The sequence below is a fragment of the Bombina bombina genome, chromosome 1 (assembly GCF_027579735.1).
Source record: "Bombina bombina isolate aBomBom1 chromosome 1, aBomBom1.pri, whole genome shotgun sequence".
In the NCBI taxonomy this organism is placed as follows: Eukaryota; Metazoa; Chordata; class Amphibia; order Anura; family Bombinatoridae; genus Bombina; species Bombina bombina.
In genome coordinates, this window is record NC_069499.1 from 634,914,117 (window position 1) to 634,933,001 (window position 18,885).

General features: G+C 39.9%; 1 protein-coding gene across 2 annotated transcripts in view; it reads left to right on the forward strand.

Moving 5' to 3' along the window:
* LOC128645800 (ras-related protein Rab-6B) overlaps positions 1-18,885 on the forward strand; it is a 139,391-nt gene that overhangs the window by 100,750 nt on the left and 19,756 nt on the right. The window contains exons 4-5 of one of the 2 annotated variants that reach the window (XM_053699047.1): positions 1,122-1,230; positions 1,523-1,634. In XM_053699047.1, coding sequence (XP_053555022.1) covers positions 1,122-1,230; positions 1,523-1,634 — 221 coding nt within the window. The remainder of the gene's footprint in view (positions 1-1,121; positions 1,231-1,522; positions 1,635-18,885) is intronic. The other variant, XM_053699048.1, reaches the window with a different exon arrangement.

The window sequence follows — 18,885 nt, forward strand, 5'->3', positions numbered from 1 at the left end:
GAAAAGATATAATAAAATATTTACAAAAATGTGAGGGTGGTACTCACTTATGTGAGATACTGTGTGTATGTATGTATGTGTATATATATATATATATATATATATATATATATATATATATATATATATATATATAGATGTACGTGTATTTATATATGTATGTGTGTGTGTATATGTGTATATATATATATATATATATATATATATATATTCATTAAAATTATGGGGGGAGATAAAAAACTGAAATTAAAATCCTCCATGTCTCAAAATTAAATCAATGTAAATATTTGCATAGGAAATTAGTACATCTAGGCAAGTATCCCCGCTTGCTTTTCCCCAGAAATTCTTAATATACAATGTTTCCAATGCACAAGAGAATTGTGGGTAAGATATGCAAATTAGATATGCAAATTCTCAGTTTTTTCGCTTCAAAAATACTGTTTTGACACAGCGATCCTTTTAAACAGGATTATGACAGCAAAACAGAAATCACTCACTAGACAAGCCTGTTTCGTTCTTTTTGGAATTCATCAGTAGGAGATAGATTTCTGGTTGCTGCATTGGAAAAGCTATTTTCATGGTTAAACCAAAATTCATTAAAATTATGGGGGAGATAAAAAACTGAAATTAAAATCCTCCATGTCTCAAAATTAAATCAATGTAAATATTTGCATAGGAAATTAGTACATTTAGGCAAGTATCCCCGCTTGCTTTTCCCCAGAAATTCTTAATATACAATGTTTCCAATGCACAAGAGAATTGTGGGTAAGATATGCAAATTAGATATGCAAATTCTCAGTTTTTTCGCTTGCATAGTTACACAATATAGAGGATTGTGTTTTTTAAGGGGTTTGATTTCATTAAGCCTAGCGCATTACTAGTTAGTGTATTTGAGTATATTTAACATCCATCACTGAACTGCATCAGATTAGCTAGAAAATGTCCCTTAATGGTTAAAGTACAGTACAGATCCATATTAAGGCACTACATTTCAAAAACATATACTTACTAAGGTGTGGGCAATTCCCTTTGTTGGGGAGTGTTTCTTTTTCTCATCTTTTATGTTTTGTTCTTTCTACTTTTAAATCCGCTCTCTCGTGCTGCCCCTGAACTGGTACCAGCAGGTACGGCTGCAGCTCTGGGACACCGCCGGACAGGAACGCTTCCGCAGTCTAATTCCCAGCTATATCCGTGATTCCACTATCGCTGTTGTGGTGTATGATATTACAAGTGAGTAACATACAGAGCCTTCCCCAACTTCTCTGTTTGGCGACTTCTTTTTCTAAAGTAAAACAGGCTTGTGCTTTTGTTATCTAGGCTATTTAGTAGCACATTTGATGGGCCTAGATAAGTCTATATACTATAGTTTTTTCTTAGATATTTAATAGTTCAAAATCCTTTCAGAATTTAAATGTCCCTGCAGGATTATTTATTATGTATTTATTAAATTAATAGGTAATGGTGAGGGCATACACCGACTTATTTCCTTCCATCTCAAAATGTCCCTATCCTTTGCACACAGATCTGAACTCCTTCCAGCAAACATCCAAGTGGATAGATGATGTTCGGACAGAAAGAGGAAGTGATGTCATTATTATGCTTGTGGGGAACAAAACTGATCTGGCAGATAAGAGGTACCAGCAAGAGCAGCAATCTAACATGGTTAACTATCTTTAGCTCTCTCACTAAAGAAGTAAATATCTGCTGGTATCAAGCAGCACACCACAGAAGCTAAAATGTAATATTTTGTCACCTTTATTGAATGTTTCTTAGGTTAATAAGGAGCAAACAAGATTTGTAACATGAAAACCGCAGCCTTGTTGTCCTGGTAGTGTTGAGTGAATAAAAACAAAACAAATAAACTACTTGTGCCTACTAGTTAGATGCAAAAATTCGAAGTTCACCAGCACAGTAAGGTAAAAAATTATTCTTTATTAAAGACCCATAATAAAATAGCAATGTTTCGGGGTAACCCCTTAATCATGCTGGCTCTTGCTGGTTAACCCCGAAACGTTGCTATTTTATTATGGGACTTTAATAAAGAATAATTTTTTACCTTACTGTGCTGGTGAACTTTGAATTTTTGGATCATTTTTGGGTATTGCAGTTAACCCCTTAAACCGAGCACTAACAGTAGTGCTGTGTTCCCATCTACTTTGTACTAGTTAGATGCGTAAGTCGTTAAAGGGAATGTCAATTTAGATGAATTGGTGCCCGGTTTTTAATAATCCTATTAACAACAAGGGCACTTTGATTCATCAAAATTTACATTTCACTCGTTTTCTTCAAATACTTACCTATTTAATCCTGACAGCCGCTGCAGCGCTTCCTCCGCCCGTCACAAGCCCTCTTTGTAGGTCCAAAATGACGAATCCTGCTTCCTCCAATCACGGCGTTGCCTCAAGCCAAGATTCCCCCTGGGGGAAGCTGTGATTTGAAGAAGCCGGATTCGTAATTTCTGACGTATGAAGAGGTTTCGATGGCCGGGGGAATCGCTGGAGCGGCTGGGAAGATTAAAAGGTGAGTATTTGAAGAAAACGAGTGAAATATAAATTTTGATGAATTAATAATAGGATTATTAAAAACCAGGCACCGATTCGTCTAAATTGACATTCACTTTAATACTCAGACCTCCCAACATAAGTAATCTGTTCAATTCAAAGGTATATTTTTCTGTCTTTAACATATTTTCACATGACACTTATATTAATTTAAAGGACACAAGAAGATGGCATTATAAGGCCTTGTATCAACACATTGATTAATATTTTATCTGCTTTCCCTTTATTTGTGTGTATATGTTATAGAACATGTTTACAAATACCTGGCACATTTAATGTAAATTGAAAGCAGCCAGTTCCGCAGATTCTACATTGCTTTACAATGTCATGTTGTTGTCCCATTAAATTGCTATATGACTCATTACATTATCAGCCTAAATACACAGTTGCTAAGTTGCTGCTTGTTTCTTCACATTTTTTTTATTTATTTATTTTACATTACCCTTCCTTATATTTTGCCTGGGTCATCTGCTTGATTTCTCCAACATAGGTGTGTCCGGTCCACGGCGTCATCCTTACTTGTGGGATATTCTCTTCCCTAACAGGAAATGGCAAAGAGCCCAGCAAAGCTGGTCACATGATCCCTCCTAGGCTCCGCCTACCCCAGTCATTCTCTTTGCCGTTGTACAGGCAACATCTCCACGGAGATGGCTTAGAGTTTTTTAGTGTTTAACTGTAGTTTTTATTATTCAATCAAGAGTTTGTTATTTTAAAATAGTGCTGGTATGTACTATTTACTCAGAAACAGAAAAGAGATGAAGATTTCTGTTTGTATGAGGAAAATGATTTTAGCACCGTAACTAAAATCCATGGCTGTTCCACACAGGACTGTTGAGAGCAATTAACTTCAGTTGGGGGAACAGTGTGCAGTCTCTTACTGCTTGAGGTATGACACATTCTAACAAGACGATGTAATGCTGGAAGCTGTCATTTTCCCTATGGGATCCGGTAAGCCATTTTTATTAAGATAGTAAATAAGGGCTTCACAAGGGCTTATTAAGACTGTAGACTTTTTCTGGGCTAAATCGATTCATTATTAACACATATTTAGCCTTGAGGAATCATTTATTCTGGGTATTTTGATATGATTATATCGGCAGGCACTGTTTTTGACACCTTATTCTTTAGGGGCTTTCCCTAATCATAGTCAGAGCCTCATTTTCGCGCCGGTATGGCGCACTTGTTTTTGAGGACAGCATGGCATGCAGCTGCATGTGTGTGGAGCTCTGATACATAGAAAAGTCTTTCTGAAGGCATCATTTGGTATCGTATTCCCCTTTGGGCTTGGTTGGGTCTCAGCAAAGCAGATTCCAGGGACTGTAAAGGGGTTAAATATAAAAACGGCTCCGGTTCCGTTATTTTAAGGGTTAAAGCTTCCAAATTTGGTGTGCAATACTTTTAAGGCTTTAAGACACTGTGGTGAAATTTTGGTGAATTTTGAACAATTCCTTCATACTTTTTCGCAATTGCAGTAATAAAGTGTGTTTAGTTTAAAATTTAAAGTGACAGTAACGGTTTTATTTTAAAACGTTTTTTGTGCTTTGTTATCAAGTTTATGCCTGTTTAACATGTCTGAACTACCAGATAGATTGTGTTCTGACTGTGGGGAAACCAAGGTTCCTTCTCATTTAACTATATGTATTTTATGTCATAAAAAAATTTAGTAAATGATGCCCAAGATGATTCCTCAAGTGAGGGGAGTAAGCATGGTACTGCATCATCCCCTACTTCGTCTACACCAGTCTTGCCCATACAGGAGGCCCCTAGTACATCTAGTGCGCCAATACTCCTTACTATGCAACATTTAACGGCTGTAATGGATAATTCTATCAAAAACATTTTAGCCAATATGCCCACTTATCAGCGAAAGCGCGACTGCTCTGTTTAGAAAATTCTGTAGAGCATGAGAACGCTGATGATATGGTTTCTGAAGGGCCCCTACACCAGTCTGAGGGGGCCAGGGAGGTTTTGTCTGAGGGAGAAATTTCAGATTCAGGAAACATTTCTCAACAAGCTGAACCTGATGTGATTAATTTTAAATTTAAGTTGGAACATCTCCGCGCTCTGCTTAAGGAGGTGTTATCCAATTTGGATGATTGTGATTATCTGGTCATTCCAGAACCACTATGTAAAATGGAAAAGTTCTTAGAGGCCCCGGGGCCCCCCGAAGCTTTTCCTATATCCAAGCAGGTGGCGTACATTGTTAGTAAAGAATGGGACAGGCCCGGTATACCTTTAGTACCTCCCCCCATATTTATAAAATTGTTTTCCTATAGTCGACCCTAGAAAGGACTGATGGCAGACAGTCCCCAAGGTCGAGGGGGCGGTTTCTACTCTACACAAGCGCGCCACTATACCCATAGAAGATAGTTGTGCTTTCCAAGATCCTATGGATAAAAAATTAGAAGGTCTGCTAAAGATGTTTGTTCAGCAAGGTTCCCTTCTACAACCAATTGCATGCATTGTCCCTGTCACTGCAGCCGCGTGTTTCTAGTTTGATGAGCTAGGAAAGGCGATTATTAGTAATTCTTCTTCTTATGAGGAGATTATGGACAGAATTCGTGCTCTTAAATTGGCTAATTCTTTCACCCTAGACGCCACCTTGCAATTGGCTAGGTTAGCGGCGAAAAAATTCTGGGTTTGCTATTGTGGCGCAGAGCGCTTTGGTTAAAATCTTGGGCAGCGGATGCGTCTTCCAAGAACAAATTGCTTGACATTCCTTTCAAGGGGAAAACACTCTTTGGCCCTGACTTGAAAGAGATTATCTCTGATATCACTGGGGGCAAGGGCCACGCCCTTCCTCAGGATAGGTCTTTTCAAGACCAAAAATAAACCTAAGTTTCGTCCCTTTCGCAGAAACGGATCAGCCCCAAGGGCTACGTCCTCTAAGCAGGAAGGTAATACTTCTCAAGCCAATCCAGCCTGGAGACCTATGCAAGGCTGGAACAAAGGAAAGCAGGCCAGGAAACCTGCCACTGCTACCAAGACAGCATGAAATGCGGGCCCCCGATCCGGGACCGGATCTGGTGGGGGGCAGACTCTCTCTCTTCGCTCAGGCTGGGGCAAGAGATGTTCTGGATCCTTGGGCGCTAGAAATAGTCTCCCAAGGTTATTCTCTGGAGTTCAAGGGGCTTCCTCCAAGGGGGAGGTTCCACAGGTCTCAGTTGTCTTCAGACCACATAAGAAGACAGGCATTCTTACATTGGGTAGAAGACCTGCTAAAAATGGGAGTGATTCATCCTGTTCCATTAGGAGAACAAGGGATGGGGTTCTACTCCAATCTGTTCATAGTTCCCAAAAAAGAGGGAACGTTCAGACCAATCTTAGATCTCAAGATCTTGAACAAGTTTCTCAAGGTTCCATCGTTCAAGATGGAAACCATTCGAACACTTCTTCCTTCCATCCAGGAAGGTCAATTCATGACCAAGGTGGATTTCAAGGATGCGTATCTACATATTCCTATCCACAAGGAACATCATCGGTTCCTAAGGTTTGCATTCCTGGACAAGCATTTCCAGTTCGTGGCGTTTTCTTTCGGATTAGCCACTGCTCCTAGGATTTTCTCATAGGTACTAGGGTCCCTTCTGGCGGTGCTAAGACCAAGGGGCATTGCTGTAGTACCTTACTTGGACGACATTCTGATTCGAGCGTCGTCCCTTCCTCAAGTAAAGGCTCACACGGACATTGTCCTGGCCTTTCTCAGATCTCACGGATGGAAAGTGAACGTGGAAAAGAGTTCTCTATCTCCGTCAACGAGGGTTCCCTTCTTGGGAACTATAATAGACTCCTTAGAAATGAGGATTTTTCTGACAGAAGCCAGAAAAACAAAACTTCTAGACTCTTGTCGGATACTTCATTCCGTTCCTCTTCCTTCCATAGCGCAGTGCATGGAAGTGATAGGTTTGATGGTAGCGGCAATGGACATAGTTCCTTTTGTGCGCATTCATCTAAGACCATTACAACTGTTCATGCTCAGTCAGTGGAATGGGGACTATTCAAAGATACAAGTAAATCAGAGGACCAGAGACTCATTCCGTTGGTGACTGTCCCTGGACAACCTGTCACAAGGGATGACCTTCCGCAGACCAGAGTGGGTCATTGTCACGACCGACGCCAGTCTGATGGGCTGGGGCGCGGTCTGGGGATCCCTGAAAGCTCAGGGTCTTTGGTCTCGGGTAGAATCTCTTCTACCGATAAATATTCTGGAACTGAGAGCGATATTCAATGCTCTCAAAGCTTGGCCTCAGCTAGCGAGGGCCAAGTTCATACATCAACCATCAGGGGGGAACAAGGAGTTCCCTAGCGATGGAAGAAGTGACCAAAATCATTCTATGGGCGGAGTCTCACTCCTGCCACCTGTCTGCTATCCACATCCCAGGAGTGGAAAATTGGGAAGCGGATTTTCTGAGTCGTCAGACATTGCATCCGGGGGAGTGGGAACTCCATCCGGAAATCTTTGCCCAAGTCACTCAACCGTGGGGCATTCCAGACATGGATCTGATGGCCTCTCGTCAGAACTTCAGAGTTCCTTACTACGGGTACAGATCCAGGGATCCCAAGGCGGCTCTAGTGGATGCACTAGTAGCACCTTGGACCTTCAAACTAGCTTATGTGTTCCCGCCGTTTCCTCTCATCCCCAGGCTGGTAGCCAGGATCAATCAGGAGAGGGCGTCGGTGATTTTGATAGCTCCTGCGTGGCCACGCAGGACTTGGTATGCAGATCTGGTGAATATGTCATCGGCTCCACCATGGAAGCTACCTTTGAGACGAGACCTTCTTGTTCTAGGTCCGTTCGACCCACTCCAGCTGACTGCTTGGAGATTGAACGCTTGATCTTATCAAAGCGAGGGTTCTCAGGTTCTGTTATTAATACTCTTGTTCAGGCCTGAAAGCCTGTAACCAGAAAAATTACCACATAATTTGGTATATCTGTTGGTGTGAATCTGCAGGATTCCCTTGGGACAAGGTTAAGATTCCTAAGAGTCTATCCTTCCTTCGAGAAGGATTGGAAAAAGGATTATCTGCAAGTTCCTTGATGGGACAGATTTCTGCCTTGTCTGTGTTACTTCACACAAAAGCTGGCAGCTGTGCCAGATGTTCTAGCCTTTGTTCAGGCTCTGGTTAGAATTAAGCCTGTTTACAAACCTTTGACTCCTCCTTGGAGTCTCAACCTAGTTCTTTCAGTTCTTCAGGGGGTTCCGTTTGAACCCTTACATTCCGTTGATATTAAGTTATTATCTTGGAAAGTTTTGTTTTGGTTGCAATTTCTTCTGCTAGAAGAGTTTCAGAATTATCTGCTCTGCAGTGTTCTTCTCCTTATCTGGAGTTCCATGCAGATAAGGTGGTTTTGCGTACTAAACCTGGTTTTCTTCCAAAAGTTGTTTCTAACAAAAACATTAACCAGGAGATAGTTGTGCCTTCTTTGTGTCCTAATCCAGTTTCAAAGAAGGAACGTTTGTTGCACAACTTGGATGTAGTTCGTGCTCTCAAATTTTACTTAGCAGCTACTAAGGATTTCAGACAAACTTTGTCTCTGTTTGTTGTTTATTCTGGTAAAAGGAGAGGTCTAAAAGCAACTTCTACCTCTCTCTCCTTCTGGATTAAAAGCATTATCCGATTGGCTTATGAGACTGCCGGACGGCAGCCTCCTGAAAGAATCACAGCTCACTCCACTAGGGCTGTGGCTTCCACATGGGCCTTCAAGAACGAGGCTTCTGTTGATCAGATATGTAAGGCAGCGACTTGGTCTTCACTGCACACTTTTTCTAAATTTTACAAATTTGATACTTTTGCTTCTTCTGAGGCTATTTTTGGGAGAAAGGTTTTGCAAGCCGTGGTGCCTTCCATTTAGGTGACCTGATTTGCTCCCTCCCTTCATCCGTGTCCTAAAGCTTTGGTATTGGTTCCCACAAGTAAGGATGACGCCGTGGACCGGACACACCTATGTTGGAGAAAACAGAATTTATGTTTACCTGATAAATTACTTTCTCCAACGGTGTGTCCGGTCCACGGCCCGCCCTGGTTTTTTTAATCAGGTCTGATAATTTATTTTCTTTAACTACAGTCACCACGGTAACATATGGTTTCTCCTATGCAAATATTCCTCCTTAACGTCGGTCGAATGACTGGGGTAGGCGGAGCCTAGGAGGGATCATGTGACCAGCTTTGCTGGGCTCTTTGCCATTTCCTGTTAGGGAAGAGAATATCCCACAAGTAAGGATGACGCCGTGGACCGGACACACCGTTGGAGAAAGTAATTTATCAGGTAAACATAAATTCTGTTTTTTTTCATCCTCTTCCCTTTGATTTGCTCGCAGATTTTCTTTGCGTTCATTTGGTTTTGTTCCATTGCTATAGACAGATTTCTATACAGAGGGCAAGAGGCAACACGGTGACTGAATGTCATGTATATTGAAACCAGTGATAAAGCAGGATGTAATGTTACACAGGTACGTCACTGGTTGTCTCTGGCAGCTCTTTCTAGGTACTGCATAAATCTACTGCTTTTGCAAATTCAAAGTGATTTCTTAATATCTGCTGTTTAATTAGGGTAACATCACTGATGGGTGAGGGTCCTTGCAAGTTGCAACTATAGATTTTTTTATTATTTTTTTTAAAATACATAAGGAAGCAACAATTTTTTGCATCCTTCAAGGATTGAGCACATTTTCAGACAGATGCATGTAATTGTTTCCTTAATTCGCATCCCATTAATAAATTGCTTTGAAACTACTTTTTTTTTTATTTTTGGTGATTTTTCAATATTTATGTCTTAGTATTACTCTCTCACCTAAATTACGAGTTTTGCGTTAGAGGCTATGCGGTGCTAATGAGCAGTTTATGCTCACCGCTCACAGACAGCGCTGGTATTACGTTTTTTTACAAACCCGGCGTTAACCGCAAAAAAGTGAGCGAAGAGCAAAATTTAGCTCCACATCTCACCTCCATACCAGCGCTGCTTACGTTAGCGGTGAGCTGGCTGAACGTGCTCGTGCACGATTTCCCCATAGGAATCAATGGGGAGAGCCGGCTGAAAAAAAACTAACACCTGCAAAAAAGCAGCGTAAAGCTCCGAACGCAGCCCCATTGATTCCTATGGGGAAACAAAAGTTATGTCTACACCTAACACCCTAACATGAACCCCGAGTCTAAACACCCCTAATCTTACACTTATTAACCCCTAATCTGCCGCTCCGGACACCGCTGCCAGCTACATTATACTTATGAACCCCTAATCTGCCCCCGACATCGCCAAACCCTACATTATATTTATTAACCCCTAATCTGCCGCCCCCAATGTCGCTGCAACCTAACTACATTTATTAACTCCTAATCTGCTGCCCACAACGTCGCCACAACTATAATAAAGTTATTAACCCCTAAACCTAAGTCTAACCCTAACCCCCCCTTAAATATAATTTAAATAAATCTAAATAAAATTACTACAATTCACTAAATTATTCCTGTTTAAAACTAAATACTTACCTATATAATAAACCCTAAGATAACTACAATATAACTAATAGTTACATTGTAGCTAGCTTAGGGTTTATTTTTATTTTACAGGCAACTTTGTATTTATTTTAACTAGGTAGAATAGTTACTAAATAGTTATTAACTATTTAATAACTACCTAGTTAAAATAAAGACAAATTTACCTGTAAAATAAAACCTAACCTAAGTTACAATTACACCTAACACTACACTACAATTAAATTAATTACCTAAACTAAATACAATTAATTGCAATTTTAAAAAATTATCTAAAGTACGAAAAAAAACCACTAAATTACAGAAAATAATAAAATAATTACAAGATTTTTAAACTAATTACACCTACTCTAATCTCCCTAACAAAAAATAAAAAAGCCCCCCAAAATAAAAAAAGCCCTACCCTACACTAAATTACAAATAGCCCTTAAAAGGGCCTTTTGCGGGGCATTGCCCCAAAGTAATCAGCTCTTTTACCTGTAAAACAAAAAAAAAAGTGCAATCCCCCCCCCCCAACATTAAAACCCACCACCCACACAACCAACCCTACTCTAAAACCCACCTAATCCCCCCTAAAAAAAAACTAACACTAACCCCTTGAAGATCACCCTACTGTGAGACGTCTTCACCCAACCGGGCAGAAGTGGTCCTCCAGACGGGCAGAAGTCTTCATCCAGACGGCATCTTCTGTCTTCATCCATCCGGCGTGGAGCGGGTCCATCTTCAAGACATCCAACGGGGAGCATCCTCTTCATCCGGAGTCTTCTTCAACAATGGCGGTTCCTTTAAGTGACGTCATCCAAGATGGCGTCCCTTCAATTCCGATTGGCTGATAGAATTCTATTGACTGATGCAATCAGCCAATAGGATTGAAGTTCAATCTATGATTTTTCCTACCTTAATTCCGATTGGCTGATAGAATTCTATCAGCCAATCGGAATTGAAGGGACGCCATCTTGGATGACGTCACTTAAAGGAACCGTCATTGTTGAAGAAGACTCCGGATGAAGAGGATGCTCCGCGTCGGATGTCTTGAAGATGGACCTGCTCCGCGCCGGATGGATGAAGACTTCTGCCCATCTGGAGGACCACTTCTGCCCGGTTGGATGAAGACTTCTTCCCGTCTGGAGGACCACTTCTGCCCGGTTGGGTGAAGACGTCTCACGGTAGGGTGATCTTCAAGGGGTTAGTGTTAGGTTTTTTAAGGGGGGATTGGGTGGGTTTTAGAGTAGGGTTGGTTTTGTGGGTGGTGGGTATTAATGTTGGTGGGGGGATTGTACTTTTTTTTTACAGGGGGCTTTTTTATTTTGTTGGGGGGATTAGAGTAGGTGTAATTAGTTTAAAAATCTTGTAATTATTTTATTTTCTGTAATTTAGTGTTTGTTTTTTTTTGTACTTTAGATAATTTTTTTAAATTGTAATTAATTGTATTTAGTTTAGGTAATTAATTAAATTGTAGTGTTAGGTGTAATTGTAACTTAGGTTAGGTTTTATTTTACAGGTAAATTTGTCTTTATTTTAACTAGGTAGTTTTTAAATAGTTCATAACTATTTAATAACTATTGTACCTAGTTAAAATAAATACAAAGTTGCTTGTAAAATAAAAATAAACCCTAAGCTAGCTACAATGTAACTATTAGTTATATTGTAGCTATTTTAGGGTTTATTTTACAGGTAAGTATTTAGTTTTAAATAGGAATAATTTAGTGAATTGTAGTAATTTTATTTAGATTTATTTAAATTATATTTAAGTTAGGGGGGTTAGGGTTAGACTTAGGTTTAGGGGTTAATAACTTTATTATAGTGGCAGCGACGTTGGGGGCGGCAGATTAGGGGTTAATAAATGTAGGTAGGTGTCGGCGATGTTAGGGCCGGCAGATTAGGGGTTAATAATATTTAAATAGTGTTTGCGATGCAGGAGTGCGGCGGTTTAGGGGTTAATATATTTATTATAGTGGCGGCGATGTCCGGTTCGGCAGATTAGGGGTTAAAAAATGTATTTTAGTGTTTGCAATGTGGGGGGGCCTCGGTTTAGAGATTAATAGGTAGTTTATGGGTGTTAGTGTACTTTTTAGCACTTTAGTTAAGAGTTTTATGGTACGGCGTTGTAATGTAAAACTCTTAACTACTGACTTTAAAATGCGGTACCAGACTTGACAGGAGAGGGTCTACCGCTCACTTTTGGTCAGACTCGTAATACCGGCGCTATGCAAGTCCCATTAAAAATATAGGATACGCAATTGACGTAAGTGGATTTGCGATATTTCCGAGTCTGGCCAAAAAAGTGAGCGGTACACCTGTCCCTGCAAGACTCGTAATACCAGCGGGTGTTTAAAAGCAGCGTTGGGACCGGCCAACACTGCTTTTTAACCCTAACGCACAACTCGTAATCTATCCGTCTGTTTCTACTTTTATGATTCTTCCCCGGGTCCTTCGAACCTTTGTCTTACTGTAGCGCCTATGCATTTCCTCCTTTCTTTCCATGTATGCTTTGCTTCCTCATTCTAAGTGTTCTTGTCCTCCATGTCAAAGTCTAAAGGTAGGTTAATATAATCATTCAAGCCTTGGAGACTGTCTCCTTAGTAGTGGCAAATTTAAGTTAGGTACTTGGCACATCCTTCCTTTGATGTTTTTATTTTTCAACAGTTTGCTGAAGTTGTTTACATATTTGGCTTTACATTAGTCTGCAAATAATTATCAAACAACAACAGTGATTAATATTTAGTAGGGTATGCATAGTGTTGCTGTCTTTTGTAAGTTTTTTATATATATATATATATATATATATATATATATACACAGTGTATGTATGTATATATATATATATATATATATATATATATATATATACACAGTGTGTGTATATATATATATATTCTCTCACTCACACTCTCACATATTATAGCTTGGAGATAGACACAGCACTCACTGTGCTGTGTTTATCTGCAAGCTATAATTTAAATATTCAGTTACACCGAGCACCCCGGTAGATGTGGGGGTGGGGGAATAAGATAAAACATAATTTATGTAAGAACTTACCTGATAAATTCATTTCTTTCATATTAGCAAGAGTCCATGAGCTAGTGACGTATGGGATACGTATGGGATATACATTCCTACCAGGAGGGGCAAAGTTTCCCAAACCTCAAAATGCCTATAAATACACCCCTCACCACACCCACAATTCAGTTTAACGAATAGCCAAGAAGTGGGGTGATAAAAAAGTGCGAAAGCATATAAAATAAGGAATTGGAATAATTGTGCTTTATACAAAATCATAACCACCACAAAAAAAGGGCGGGCCTCATGGACTCTTGCTAATATGAAAGAAATGAATTTATCAGGTAAGTTCTTACATAAATTATGTTTTCTTTCATGTAATTAGCAAGAGTCCATGAGCTAGTGACGTATGGGATAATGACTACCCAAGATGTGGATCTTTCCACACAAGAGTCACTAGAGAGGGAGGGACAAAATAAAGACAGCCAATTCCTGCTGAAAATAATCCACACCCAAAATAAAGTTTAATGAAAAACATAAGCAGAAGATTCAAACTGAAACCGCTGCCTGAAGTACTTTTCTACCAAAAACTGCTTCAGAAGAAGAAAACACATCAAAATGGTAGAATTTAGTAAAAGTATGCAAAGAGGACCAAGTTGCTGCTTTGCAAATCTGGTCAACCGAAGCTTCATTCCTAAACGCCCAGGAAGTAGAAACTGACCTAGTAGAATGAGCTGTAATTCTCTGAGGCGGAGTTTTACCCGACTCAACATAGGCAAGATGAATTAAAGATTTCAACCAAGATGCCAAAGAAATGGCAGAAGCTTTCTGGCCTTTTCTAGAACCGGAAAAGATAACAAATAGACTAGAAGTCTTACGGAAAGATTTCGTAGCTTCAACATAATATTTCAAAGCTCTAACAACATCCAAAGAATGCAACAATTTCTCCTTAGAATTCTTAGGATTAGGACATAATGAAGGAACCACAATTTCTCTACTAATGTTGTTGGAATTCACAACTTTAGGTAAAAATTCAAAAGAAGTTCGCAACACCGCCTTATCCTGATGAAAAATCAGAAAAGGAGACTCACAAGAAAGAGCAGATAATTCAGAAACTCTTCTGGCAGAAGAGATGGCCAAAAGGAACAAAACTTTCCAAGAAAGTAATTTAATGTCCAATGAATGCATAGGTTCAAACGGAGGAGCTTGAAGAGCTCCCAGAACCAAATTCAAACTCCAAGGAGGAGAAATTGACTTAATGACAGGTTTTATACGAACCAAAGCTTGTACAAAACAACGAATATCAGGAAGAATAGCAATCTTTCTGTGAAAAAGAACAGAAAGAGCAGAGATTTGTCCTTTCAAAGAACTTGCGGACAAACCCTTATCTAAACCATCCTGAAGAAACTGTAAAATTCTCGGTATTCTAAAAGAATGCCAAGAAAAATGATGAGAAAGACACCAAGAAATATAAGTCTTCCAGACTCTATAATATATCTCTCTAGATACAGATTTACGAGCCTGTAACATAGTATTAATCACAGAGTCAGAGAAACCTCTTTGACCAAGAATCAAGCGTTCAATCTCCATACCTTTAAATTTAAGGATTTCAGATCCTGATGGAAAAAAGGACCTTGTGACAGAAGGTCTGGTCTTAACGGAAGAGTCCACGGTTGGCAAGAGGCCATCCGGACAAGATCCGCATACCAAAACCTGTGAGGCCATGCCGGAGCTACCAGCAGAACAAACGAGCATTCCTTCAGAATCTTGGAGATTACTCTTGGAAGAAGAACTAGAGGCGGAAAGATATAGGCAGGATGATACTTCCAAGGAAGTGATAATGCATCCACTGCCTCCGCCTGAGGATCCCGGGATCTGGACAGATACCTGGGAAGTTTCTTGTTTAGATGGGACGCCATCAGATCTATTTCTGGAAGTTCCCACATTTGAACAATCTGAAGAAATACCTCTGGGTGAAGAGACCATTCGCCCGGATGCAACGTTTGGCGACTGAGATAATCCGCTTCCCAATTGTCTATACCTGGGATATGAACCGCAGAGATTAGACAGGAGCTGGATTCCGCCCAAACCAAAATTCGAGATACTTCTTTCATAGCCAGAGGACTGTGAGTCCCTCCTTGATGATTGATGTATGCCACAGTTGTGACATTGTCTGTCTGAAAACAAATGAACGATTCTCTCTTCAGAAGAGGCCAAAACTGAAGAGCTCTGAAAATTGCACGGAGTTCCAAAATATTGATCGGTAATCTCACCTCCTGAGATTCCCAAACTCCTTGTGCCGTCAGAGATCCCCACACAGCTCCCCAACCTGTGAGACTTGCATCTGTTGAAATTACAGTCCAGGTCGGAAGCACAAAAGAAGCCCCCTGAATTAAACGATGGTGATCTGTCCACCATGTTAGAGAGTGTCGAACAATCGGTTTTAAAGATATTAATTGAGATATCTTCGTGTAATCCTTGCACCATTGATTCAGCATACAGAGCTGAAGAGGTCGCATGTGAAAACGAGCAAAGGGGATCGCGTCCGATGCAGCAGTCATAAGACCTAGAATTTCCATGCATAAGGCTACCGAAGGGAATGATTGTGACTGAAGGTTTCGACAAGCTGCAATCAATTTTAGACGTCTCTTGTCTGTTAAAGACAGAGTCATGGACACTGAATCCATCTGGAAACCCAGAAAGGTTACCCTTGTCTGAGGAATCAATGAACTTTTTGGTAAATTGATCCTCCAACCATGATCTTGAAGAAACAACACAAGTCGATTCGTATGAGATTCTGCTAAATGTAAAGACTGAGCAAGTACCAAGATATCGTCCAAATAAGGAAATACCACAATACCCTGTTCTCTGATTACAGACAGAAGGGCACCGAGAACCTTTGTAAAAATTCTTGGAGCTGTAGCTAGGCCAAACGGCAGAGCCACAAACTGGTAATGCTTGTCCAGAAAAGAGAATCTCAGGAACTGATAATGATCTGGATGAATCGGAATATGCAGATATGCATCCTGTAAATCTATTGTGGACATATAATTCCCTTGCTGAACAAAAGGCAAGATAGTCCTTACAGTTACCATCTTGAACGTTGGTATCCTTGCATAACGATTCAATATTTTTAGATCCAGAACTGGTCTGAAGGAATTCTCCTTCTTTGGTACAATGAAGAGATTTGAATAAAACCCCATCCCCTGTTCCGGAACTGGAACTGGCATAATTACTCCAGTCAACTCTAGATCTGAAACACATTTCAGAAATGCTTGAGCTTTTACTGGATTTACTGGGACACGGGAAAGAAAAAATCTCTTTGCAGGAGGTCTCATCTTGAAACCATTTCTGTACCCTTCTGAAACAATGTTCTGAATCCAAAGATTGTGAACAGAATTGATCCAAATTTCCTTGAAAAAACGTAACCTGCCCCCTACCAGCTGAGCTGGAATGAGGGCCGCACCTTCATGTGGACTTAGAAGCAGGCTTTGCCTTTCTAGCTGGCTTGGATTTATTCCAGACTGGAGATGGTTTCCAAACTGAAACTGCTCCTGAGGATGAAGGATCAGGCTTTTGTTCTTTGTTGAAACGAAAGGAACGAAAACGATTATTAGCCCTGTTTTTACCTTTAGATTTTTTATCCTGTGGTAAAAAAAGTTCCTTTCCCACCAGTAACAGTTGAAATAATGGAATCCAACTGAGAACCAAATAATTTGTTACCCTGGAAAGAAATAGAAAGTAAAGTTGATTTAGAAGCCAGACATAAACCTGACATCAACTCTGATAATATCAAAAATGGCATCACAGATAAAATTATTAGCATGCTGTAGAAGAATAATATCATGAGAATCATGATGTGTTACTTGTTGCGCTAAAGTTTCCAACCAAAAAGTTGAAGCTGCAGCAACATCAGCCAAAGATATAGCAGGTCTAAGAAGATTACCTGAACACAGATAAGCTTTTCTTAGAAAGGATTCAATTTTCCTATATAAAGGATCCTTAAACGAAGTACCATCTGACGTAGGAATAGTAGTACGTTTAGCAAGGGTAGAAATAGCCCCATCAACTTTAGGGATCTTGTCCCAAAATTCTAATCTGTCAGACGGCACAGGATATAATTGCTTAAAACGTTTAGAAGGAGTAAATGAATTACCCAAATTATCCCATTCTTTGGAAATTACTGCAGAAATAGCATTAGGAACAGGAAAAACTTCTGGAATAACCACAGGAGCTTTAAATACCTTATCCAAACGTTTAGAATTAGTATCAAGAGGACCAGAATCCTCTATTTCTAAAGCAATTAGTACTTCTTTAAGTAAAGAACAAATAAATTCCATTTTAAATAAATATGAAGATTTATCAGCATCAACCTCTGAAACAGAATCCTCTGAACCAGAAGAGTCATCAGAATCAGAATGATGATGTTCATTTAAAAATTCATCTGTAGGGAGAGAAGTTTTAAAAGATTTTTTACGTTTACTAGAAGGAGAAATAACAGACATAGCCTTCTTTATGGATTCAGAAACAAAATCTCTTATGTTATCAGGAACATTCTGCACCTTAGATGTTGAAGGAACTGCAACAGGCAATGGTACTTTACTAAAGGAAATATTATCTGCTTTAACAAGTTTGTCATGACAATCAATACAAACAACAGCTGGAGGAATAGCTACCAAAAGTTTACAGCAGATACACTTAGCTTTGGTAGATCCAGCACTAGACAGCGATTTTCCTGTAGTATCTTCTGACTCGGATGCAACGTGAGACATCTTGCAATATGTAAGAGAAAAAACAACATATATATAAAGCAAAATTGATCAAATTCCTTAAATGACAGTTTCAGGAATGGGAAAAAATGCCAAAGAACAAGCTTCTAGCAACCAGAAGCAATGAAAAATGAGACTTAAATAATGTGGAGACAAAAGCGACGCCCATATTTTTTCGCGCCAAATAAGAAGCCCACATTATTTGGCGCCTAAATGCTTTTGGCGCCAAAAATGACGCCACATCCGGAACGCCGACATTTTTGGCGCAAAATAACGTCAAAAAATGACGCAACTTCCGGCGACACGTATGACGCCGGAAACGGAAAAAGAATTTTTGCGCCAAAAAAGTCCGCGCCAAGAATGACGCAATAAAATTAAGCATTTTCAGCCCCCGCGAGCCTAACAGCCCACAGGGAAGAGACAAATTTTTGAAGGTAAGAAAAAATGATTAAATCAAATGCATTATCCCAAATATGAAACTGACTGTCTGAAAATAAGGAAAGTTGAACATTCTGAGTCAAGGCAAATAAATGTTTGAATACATATATTTAGAACTTTATAAACAAAGTGCCCAACCATAGCTTAGAGTGTCACAGAAAATAAGATTTACTTACCCCAGGACACTCATCTACATGTTTGTAGAAAGCCAAACCAGTACTGAAACGAGAATCAGCAGAGGTAATGGTATATATAAGAGTATATCGTCGATCTGAAAAGGGAGGTAAGAGATGAATCTCTACGACCGATAACAGAGAACCTATGAAATAGACCCCGTAGAAGGAGATCACTGCATTCAAATAGGCAATACTCTCCTCACATCCCTCTGACATTCACTGCACGCTGAGAGGAAAACCGGGCTCCAACTTGCTGCGGAGCGCATATCAACGTAGAATCTAGCACAAACTTACTTCACCACCTCCATCGGAGGCAAAGTTTGTAAAACTGAATTGTGGGTGTGGTGAGGGGTGTATTTATAGGCATTTTGAGGTTTGGGAAACTTTGCCCCTCCTGGTAGGAATGTATATCCCATACGTATCCCATACGTCACTAGCTCATGGACTCTT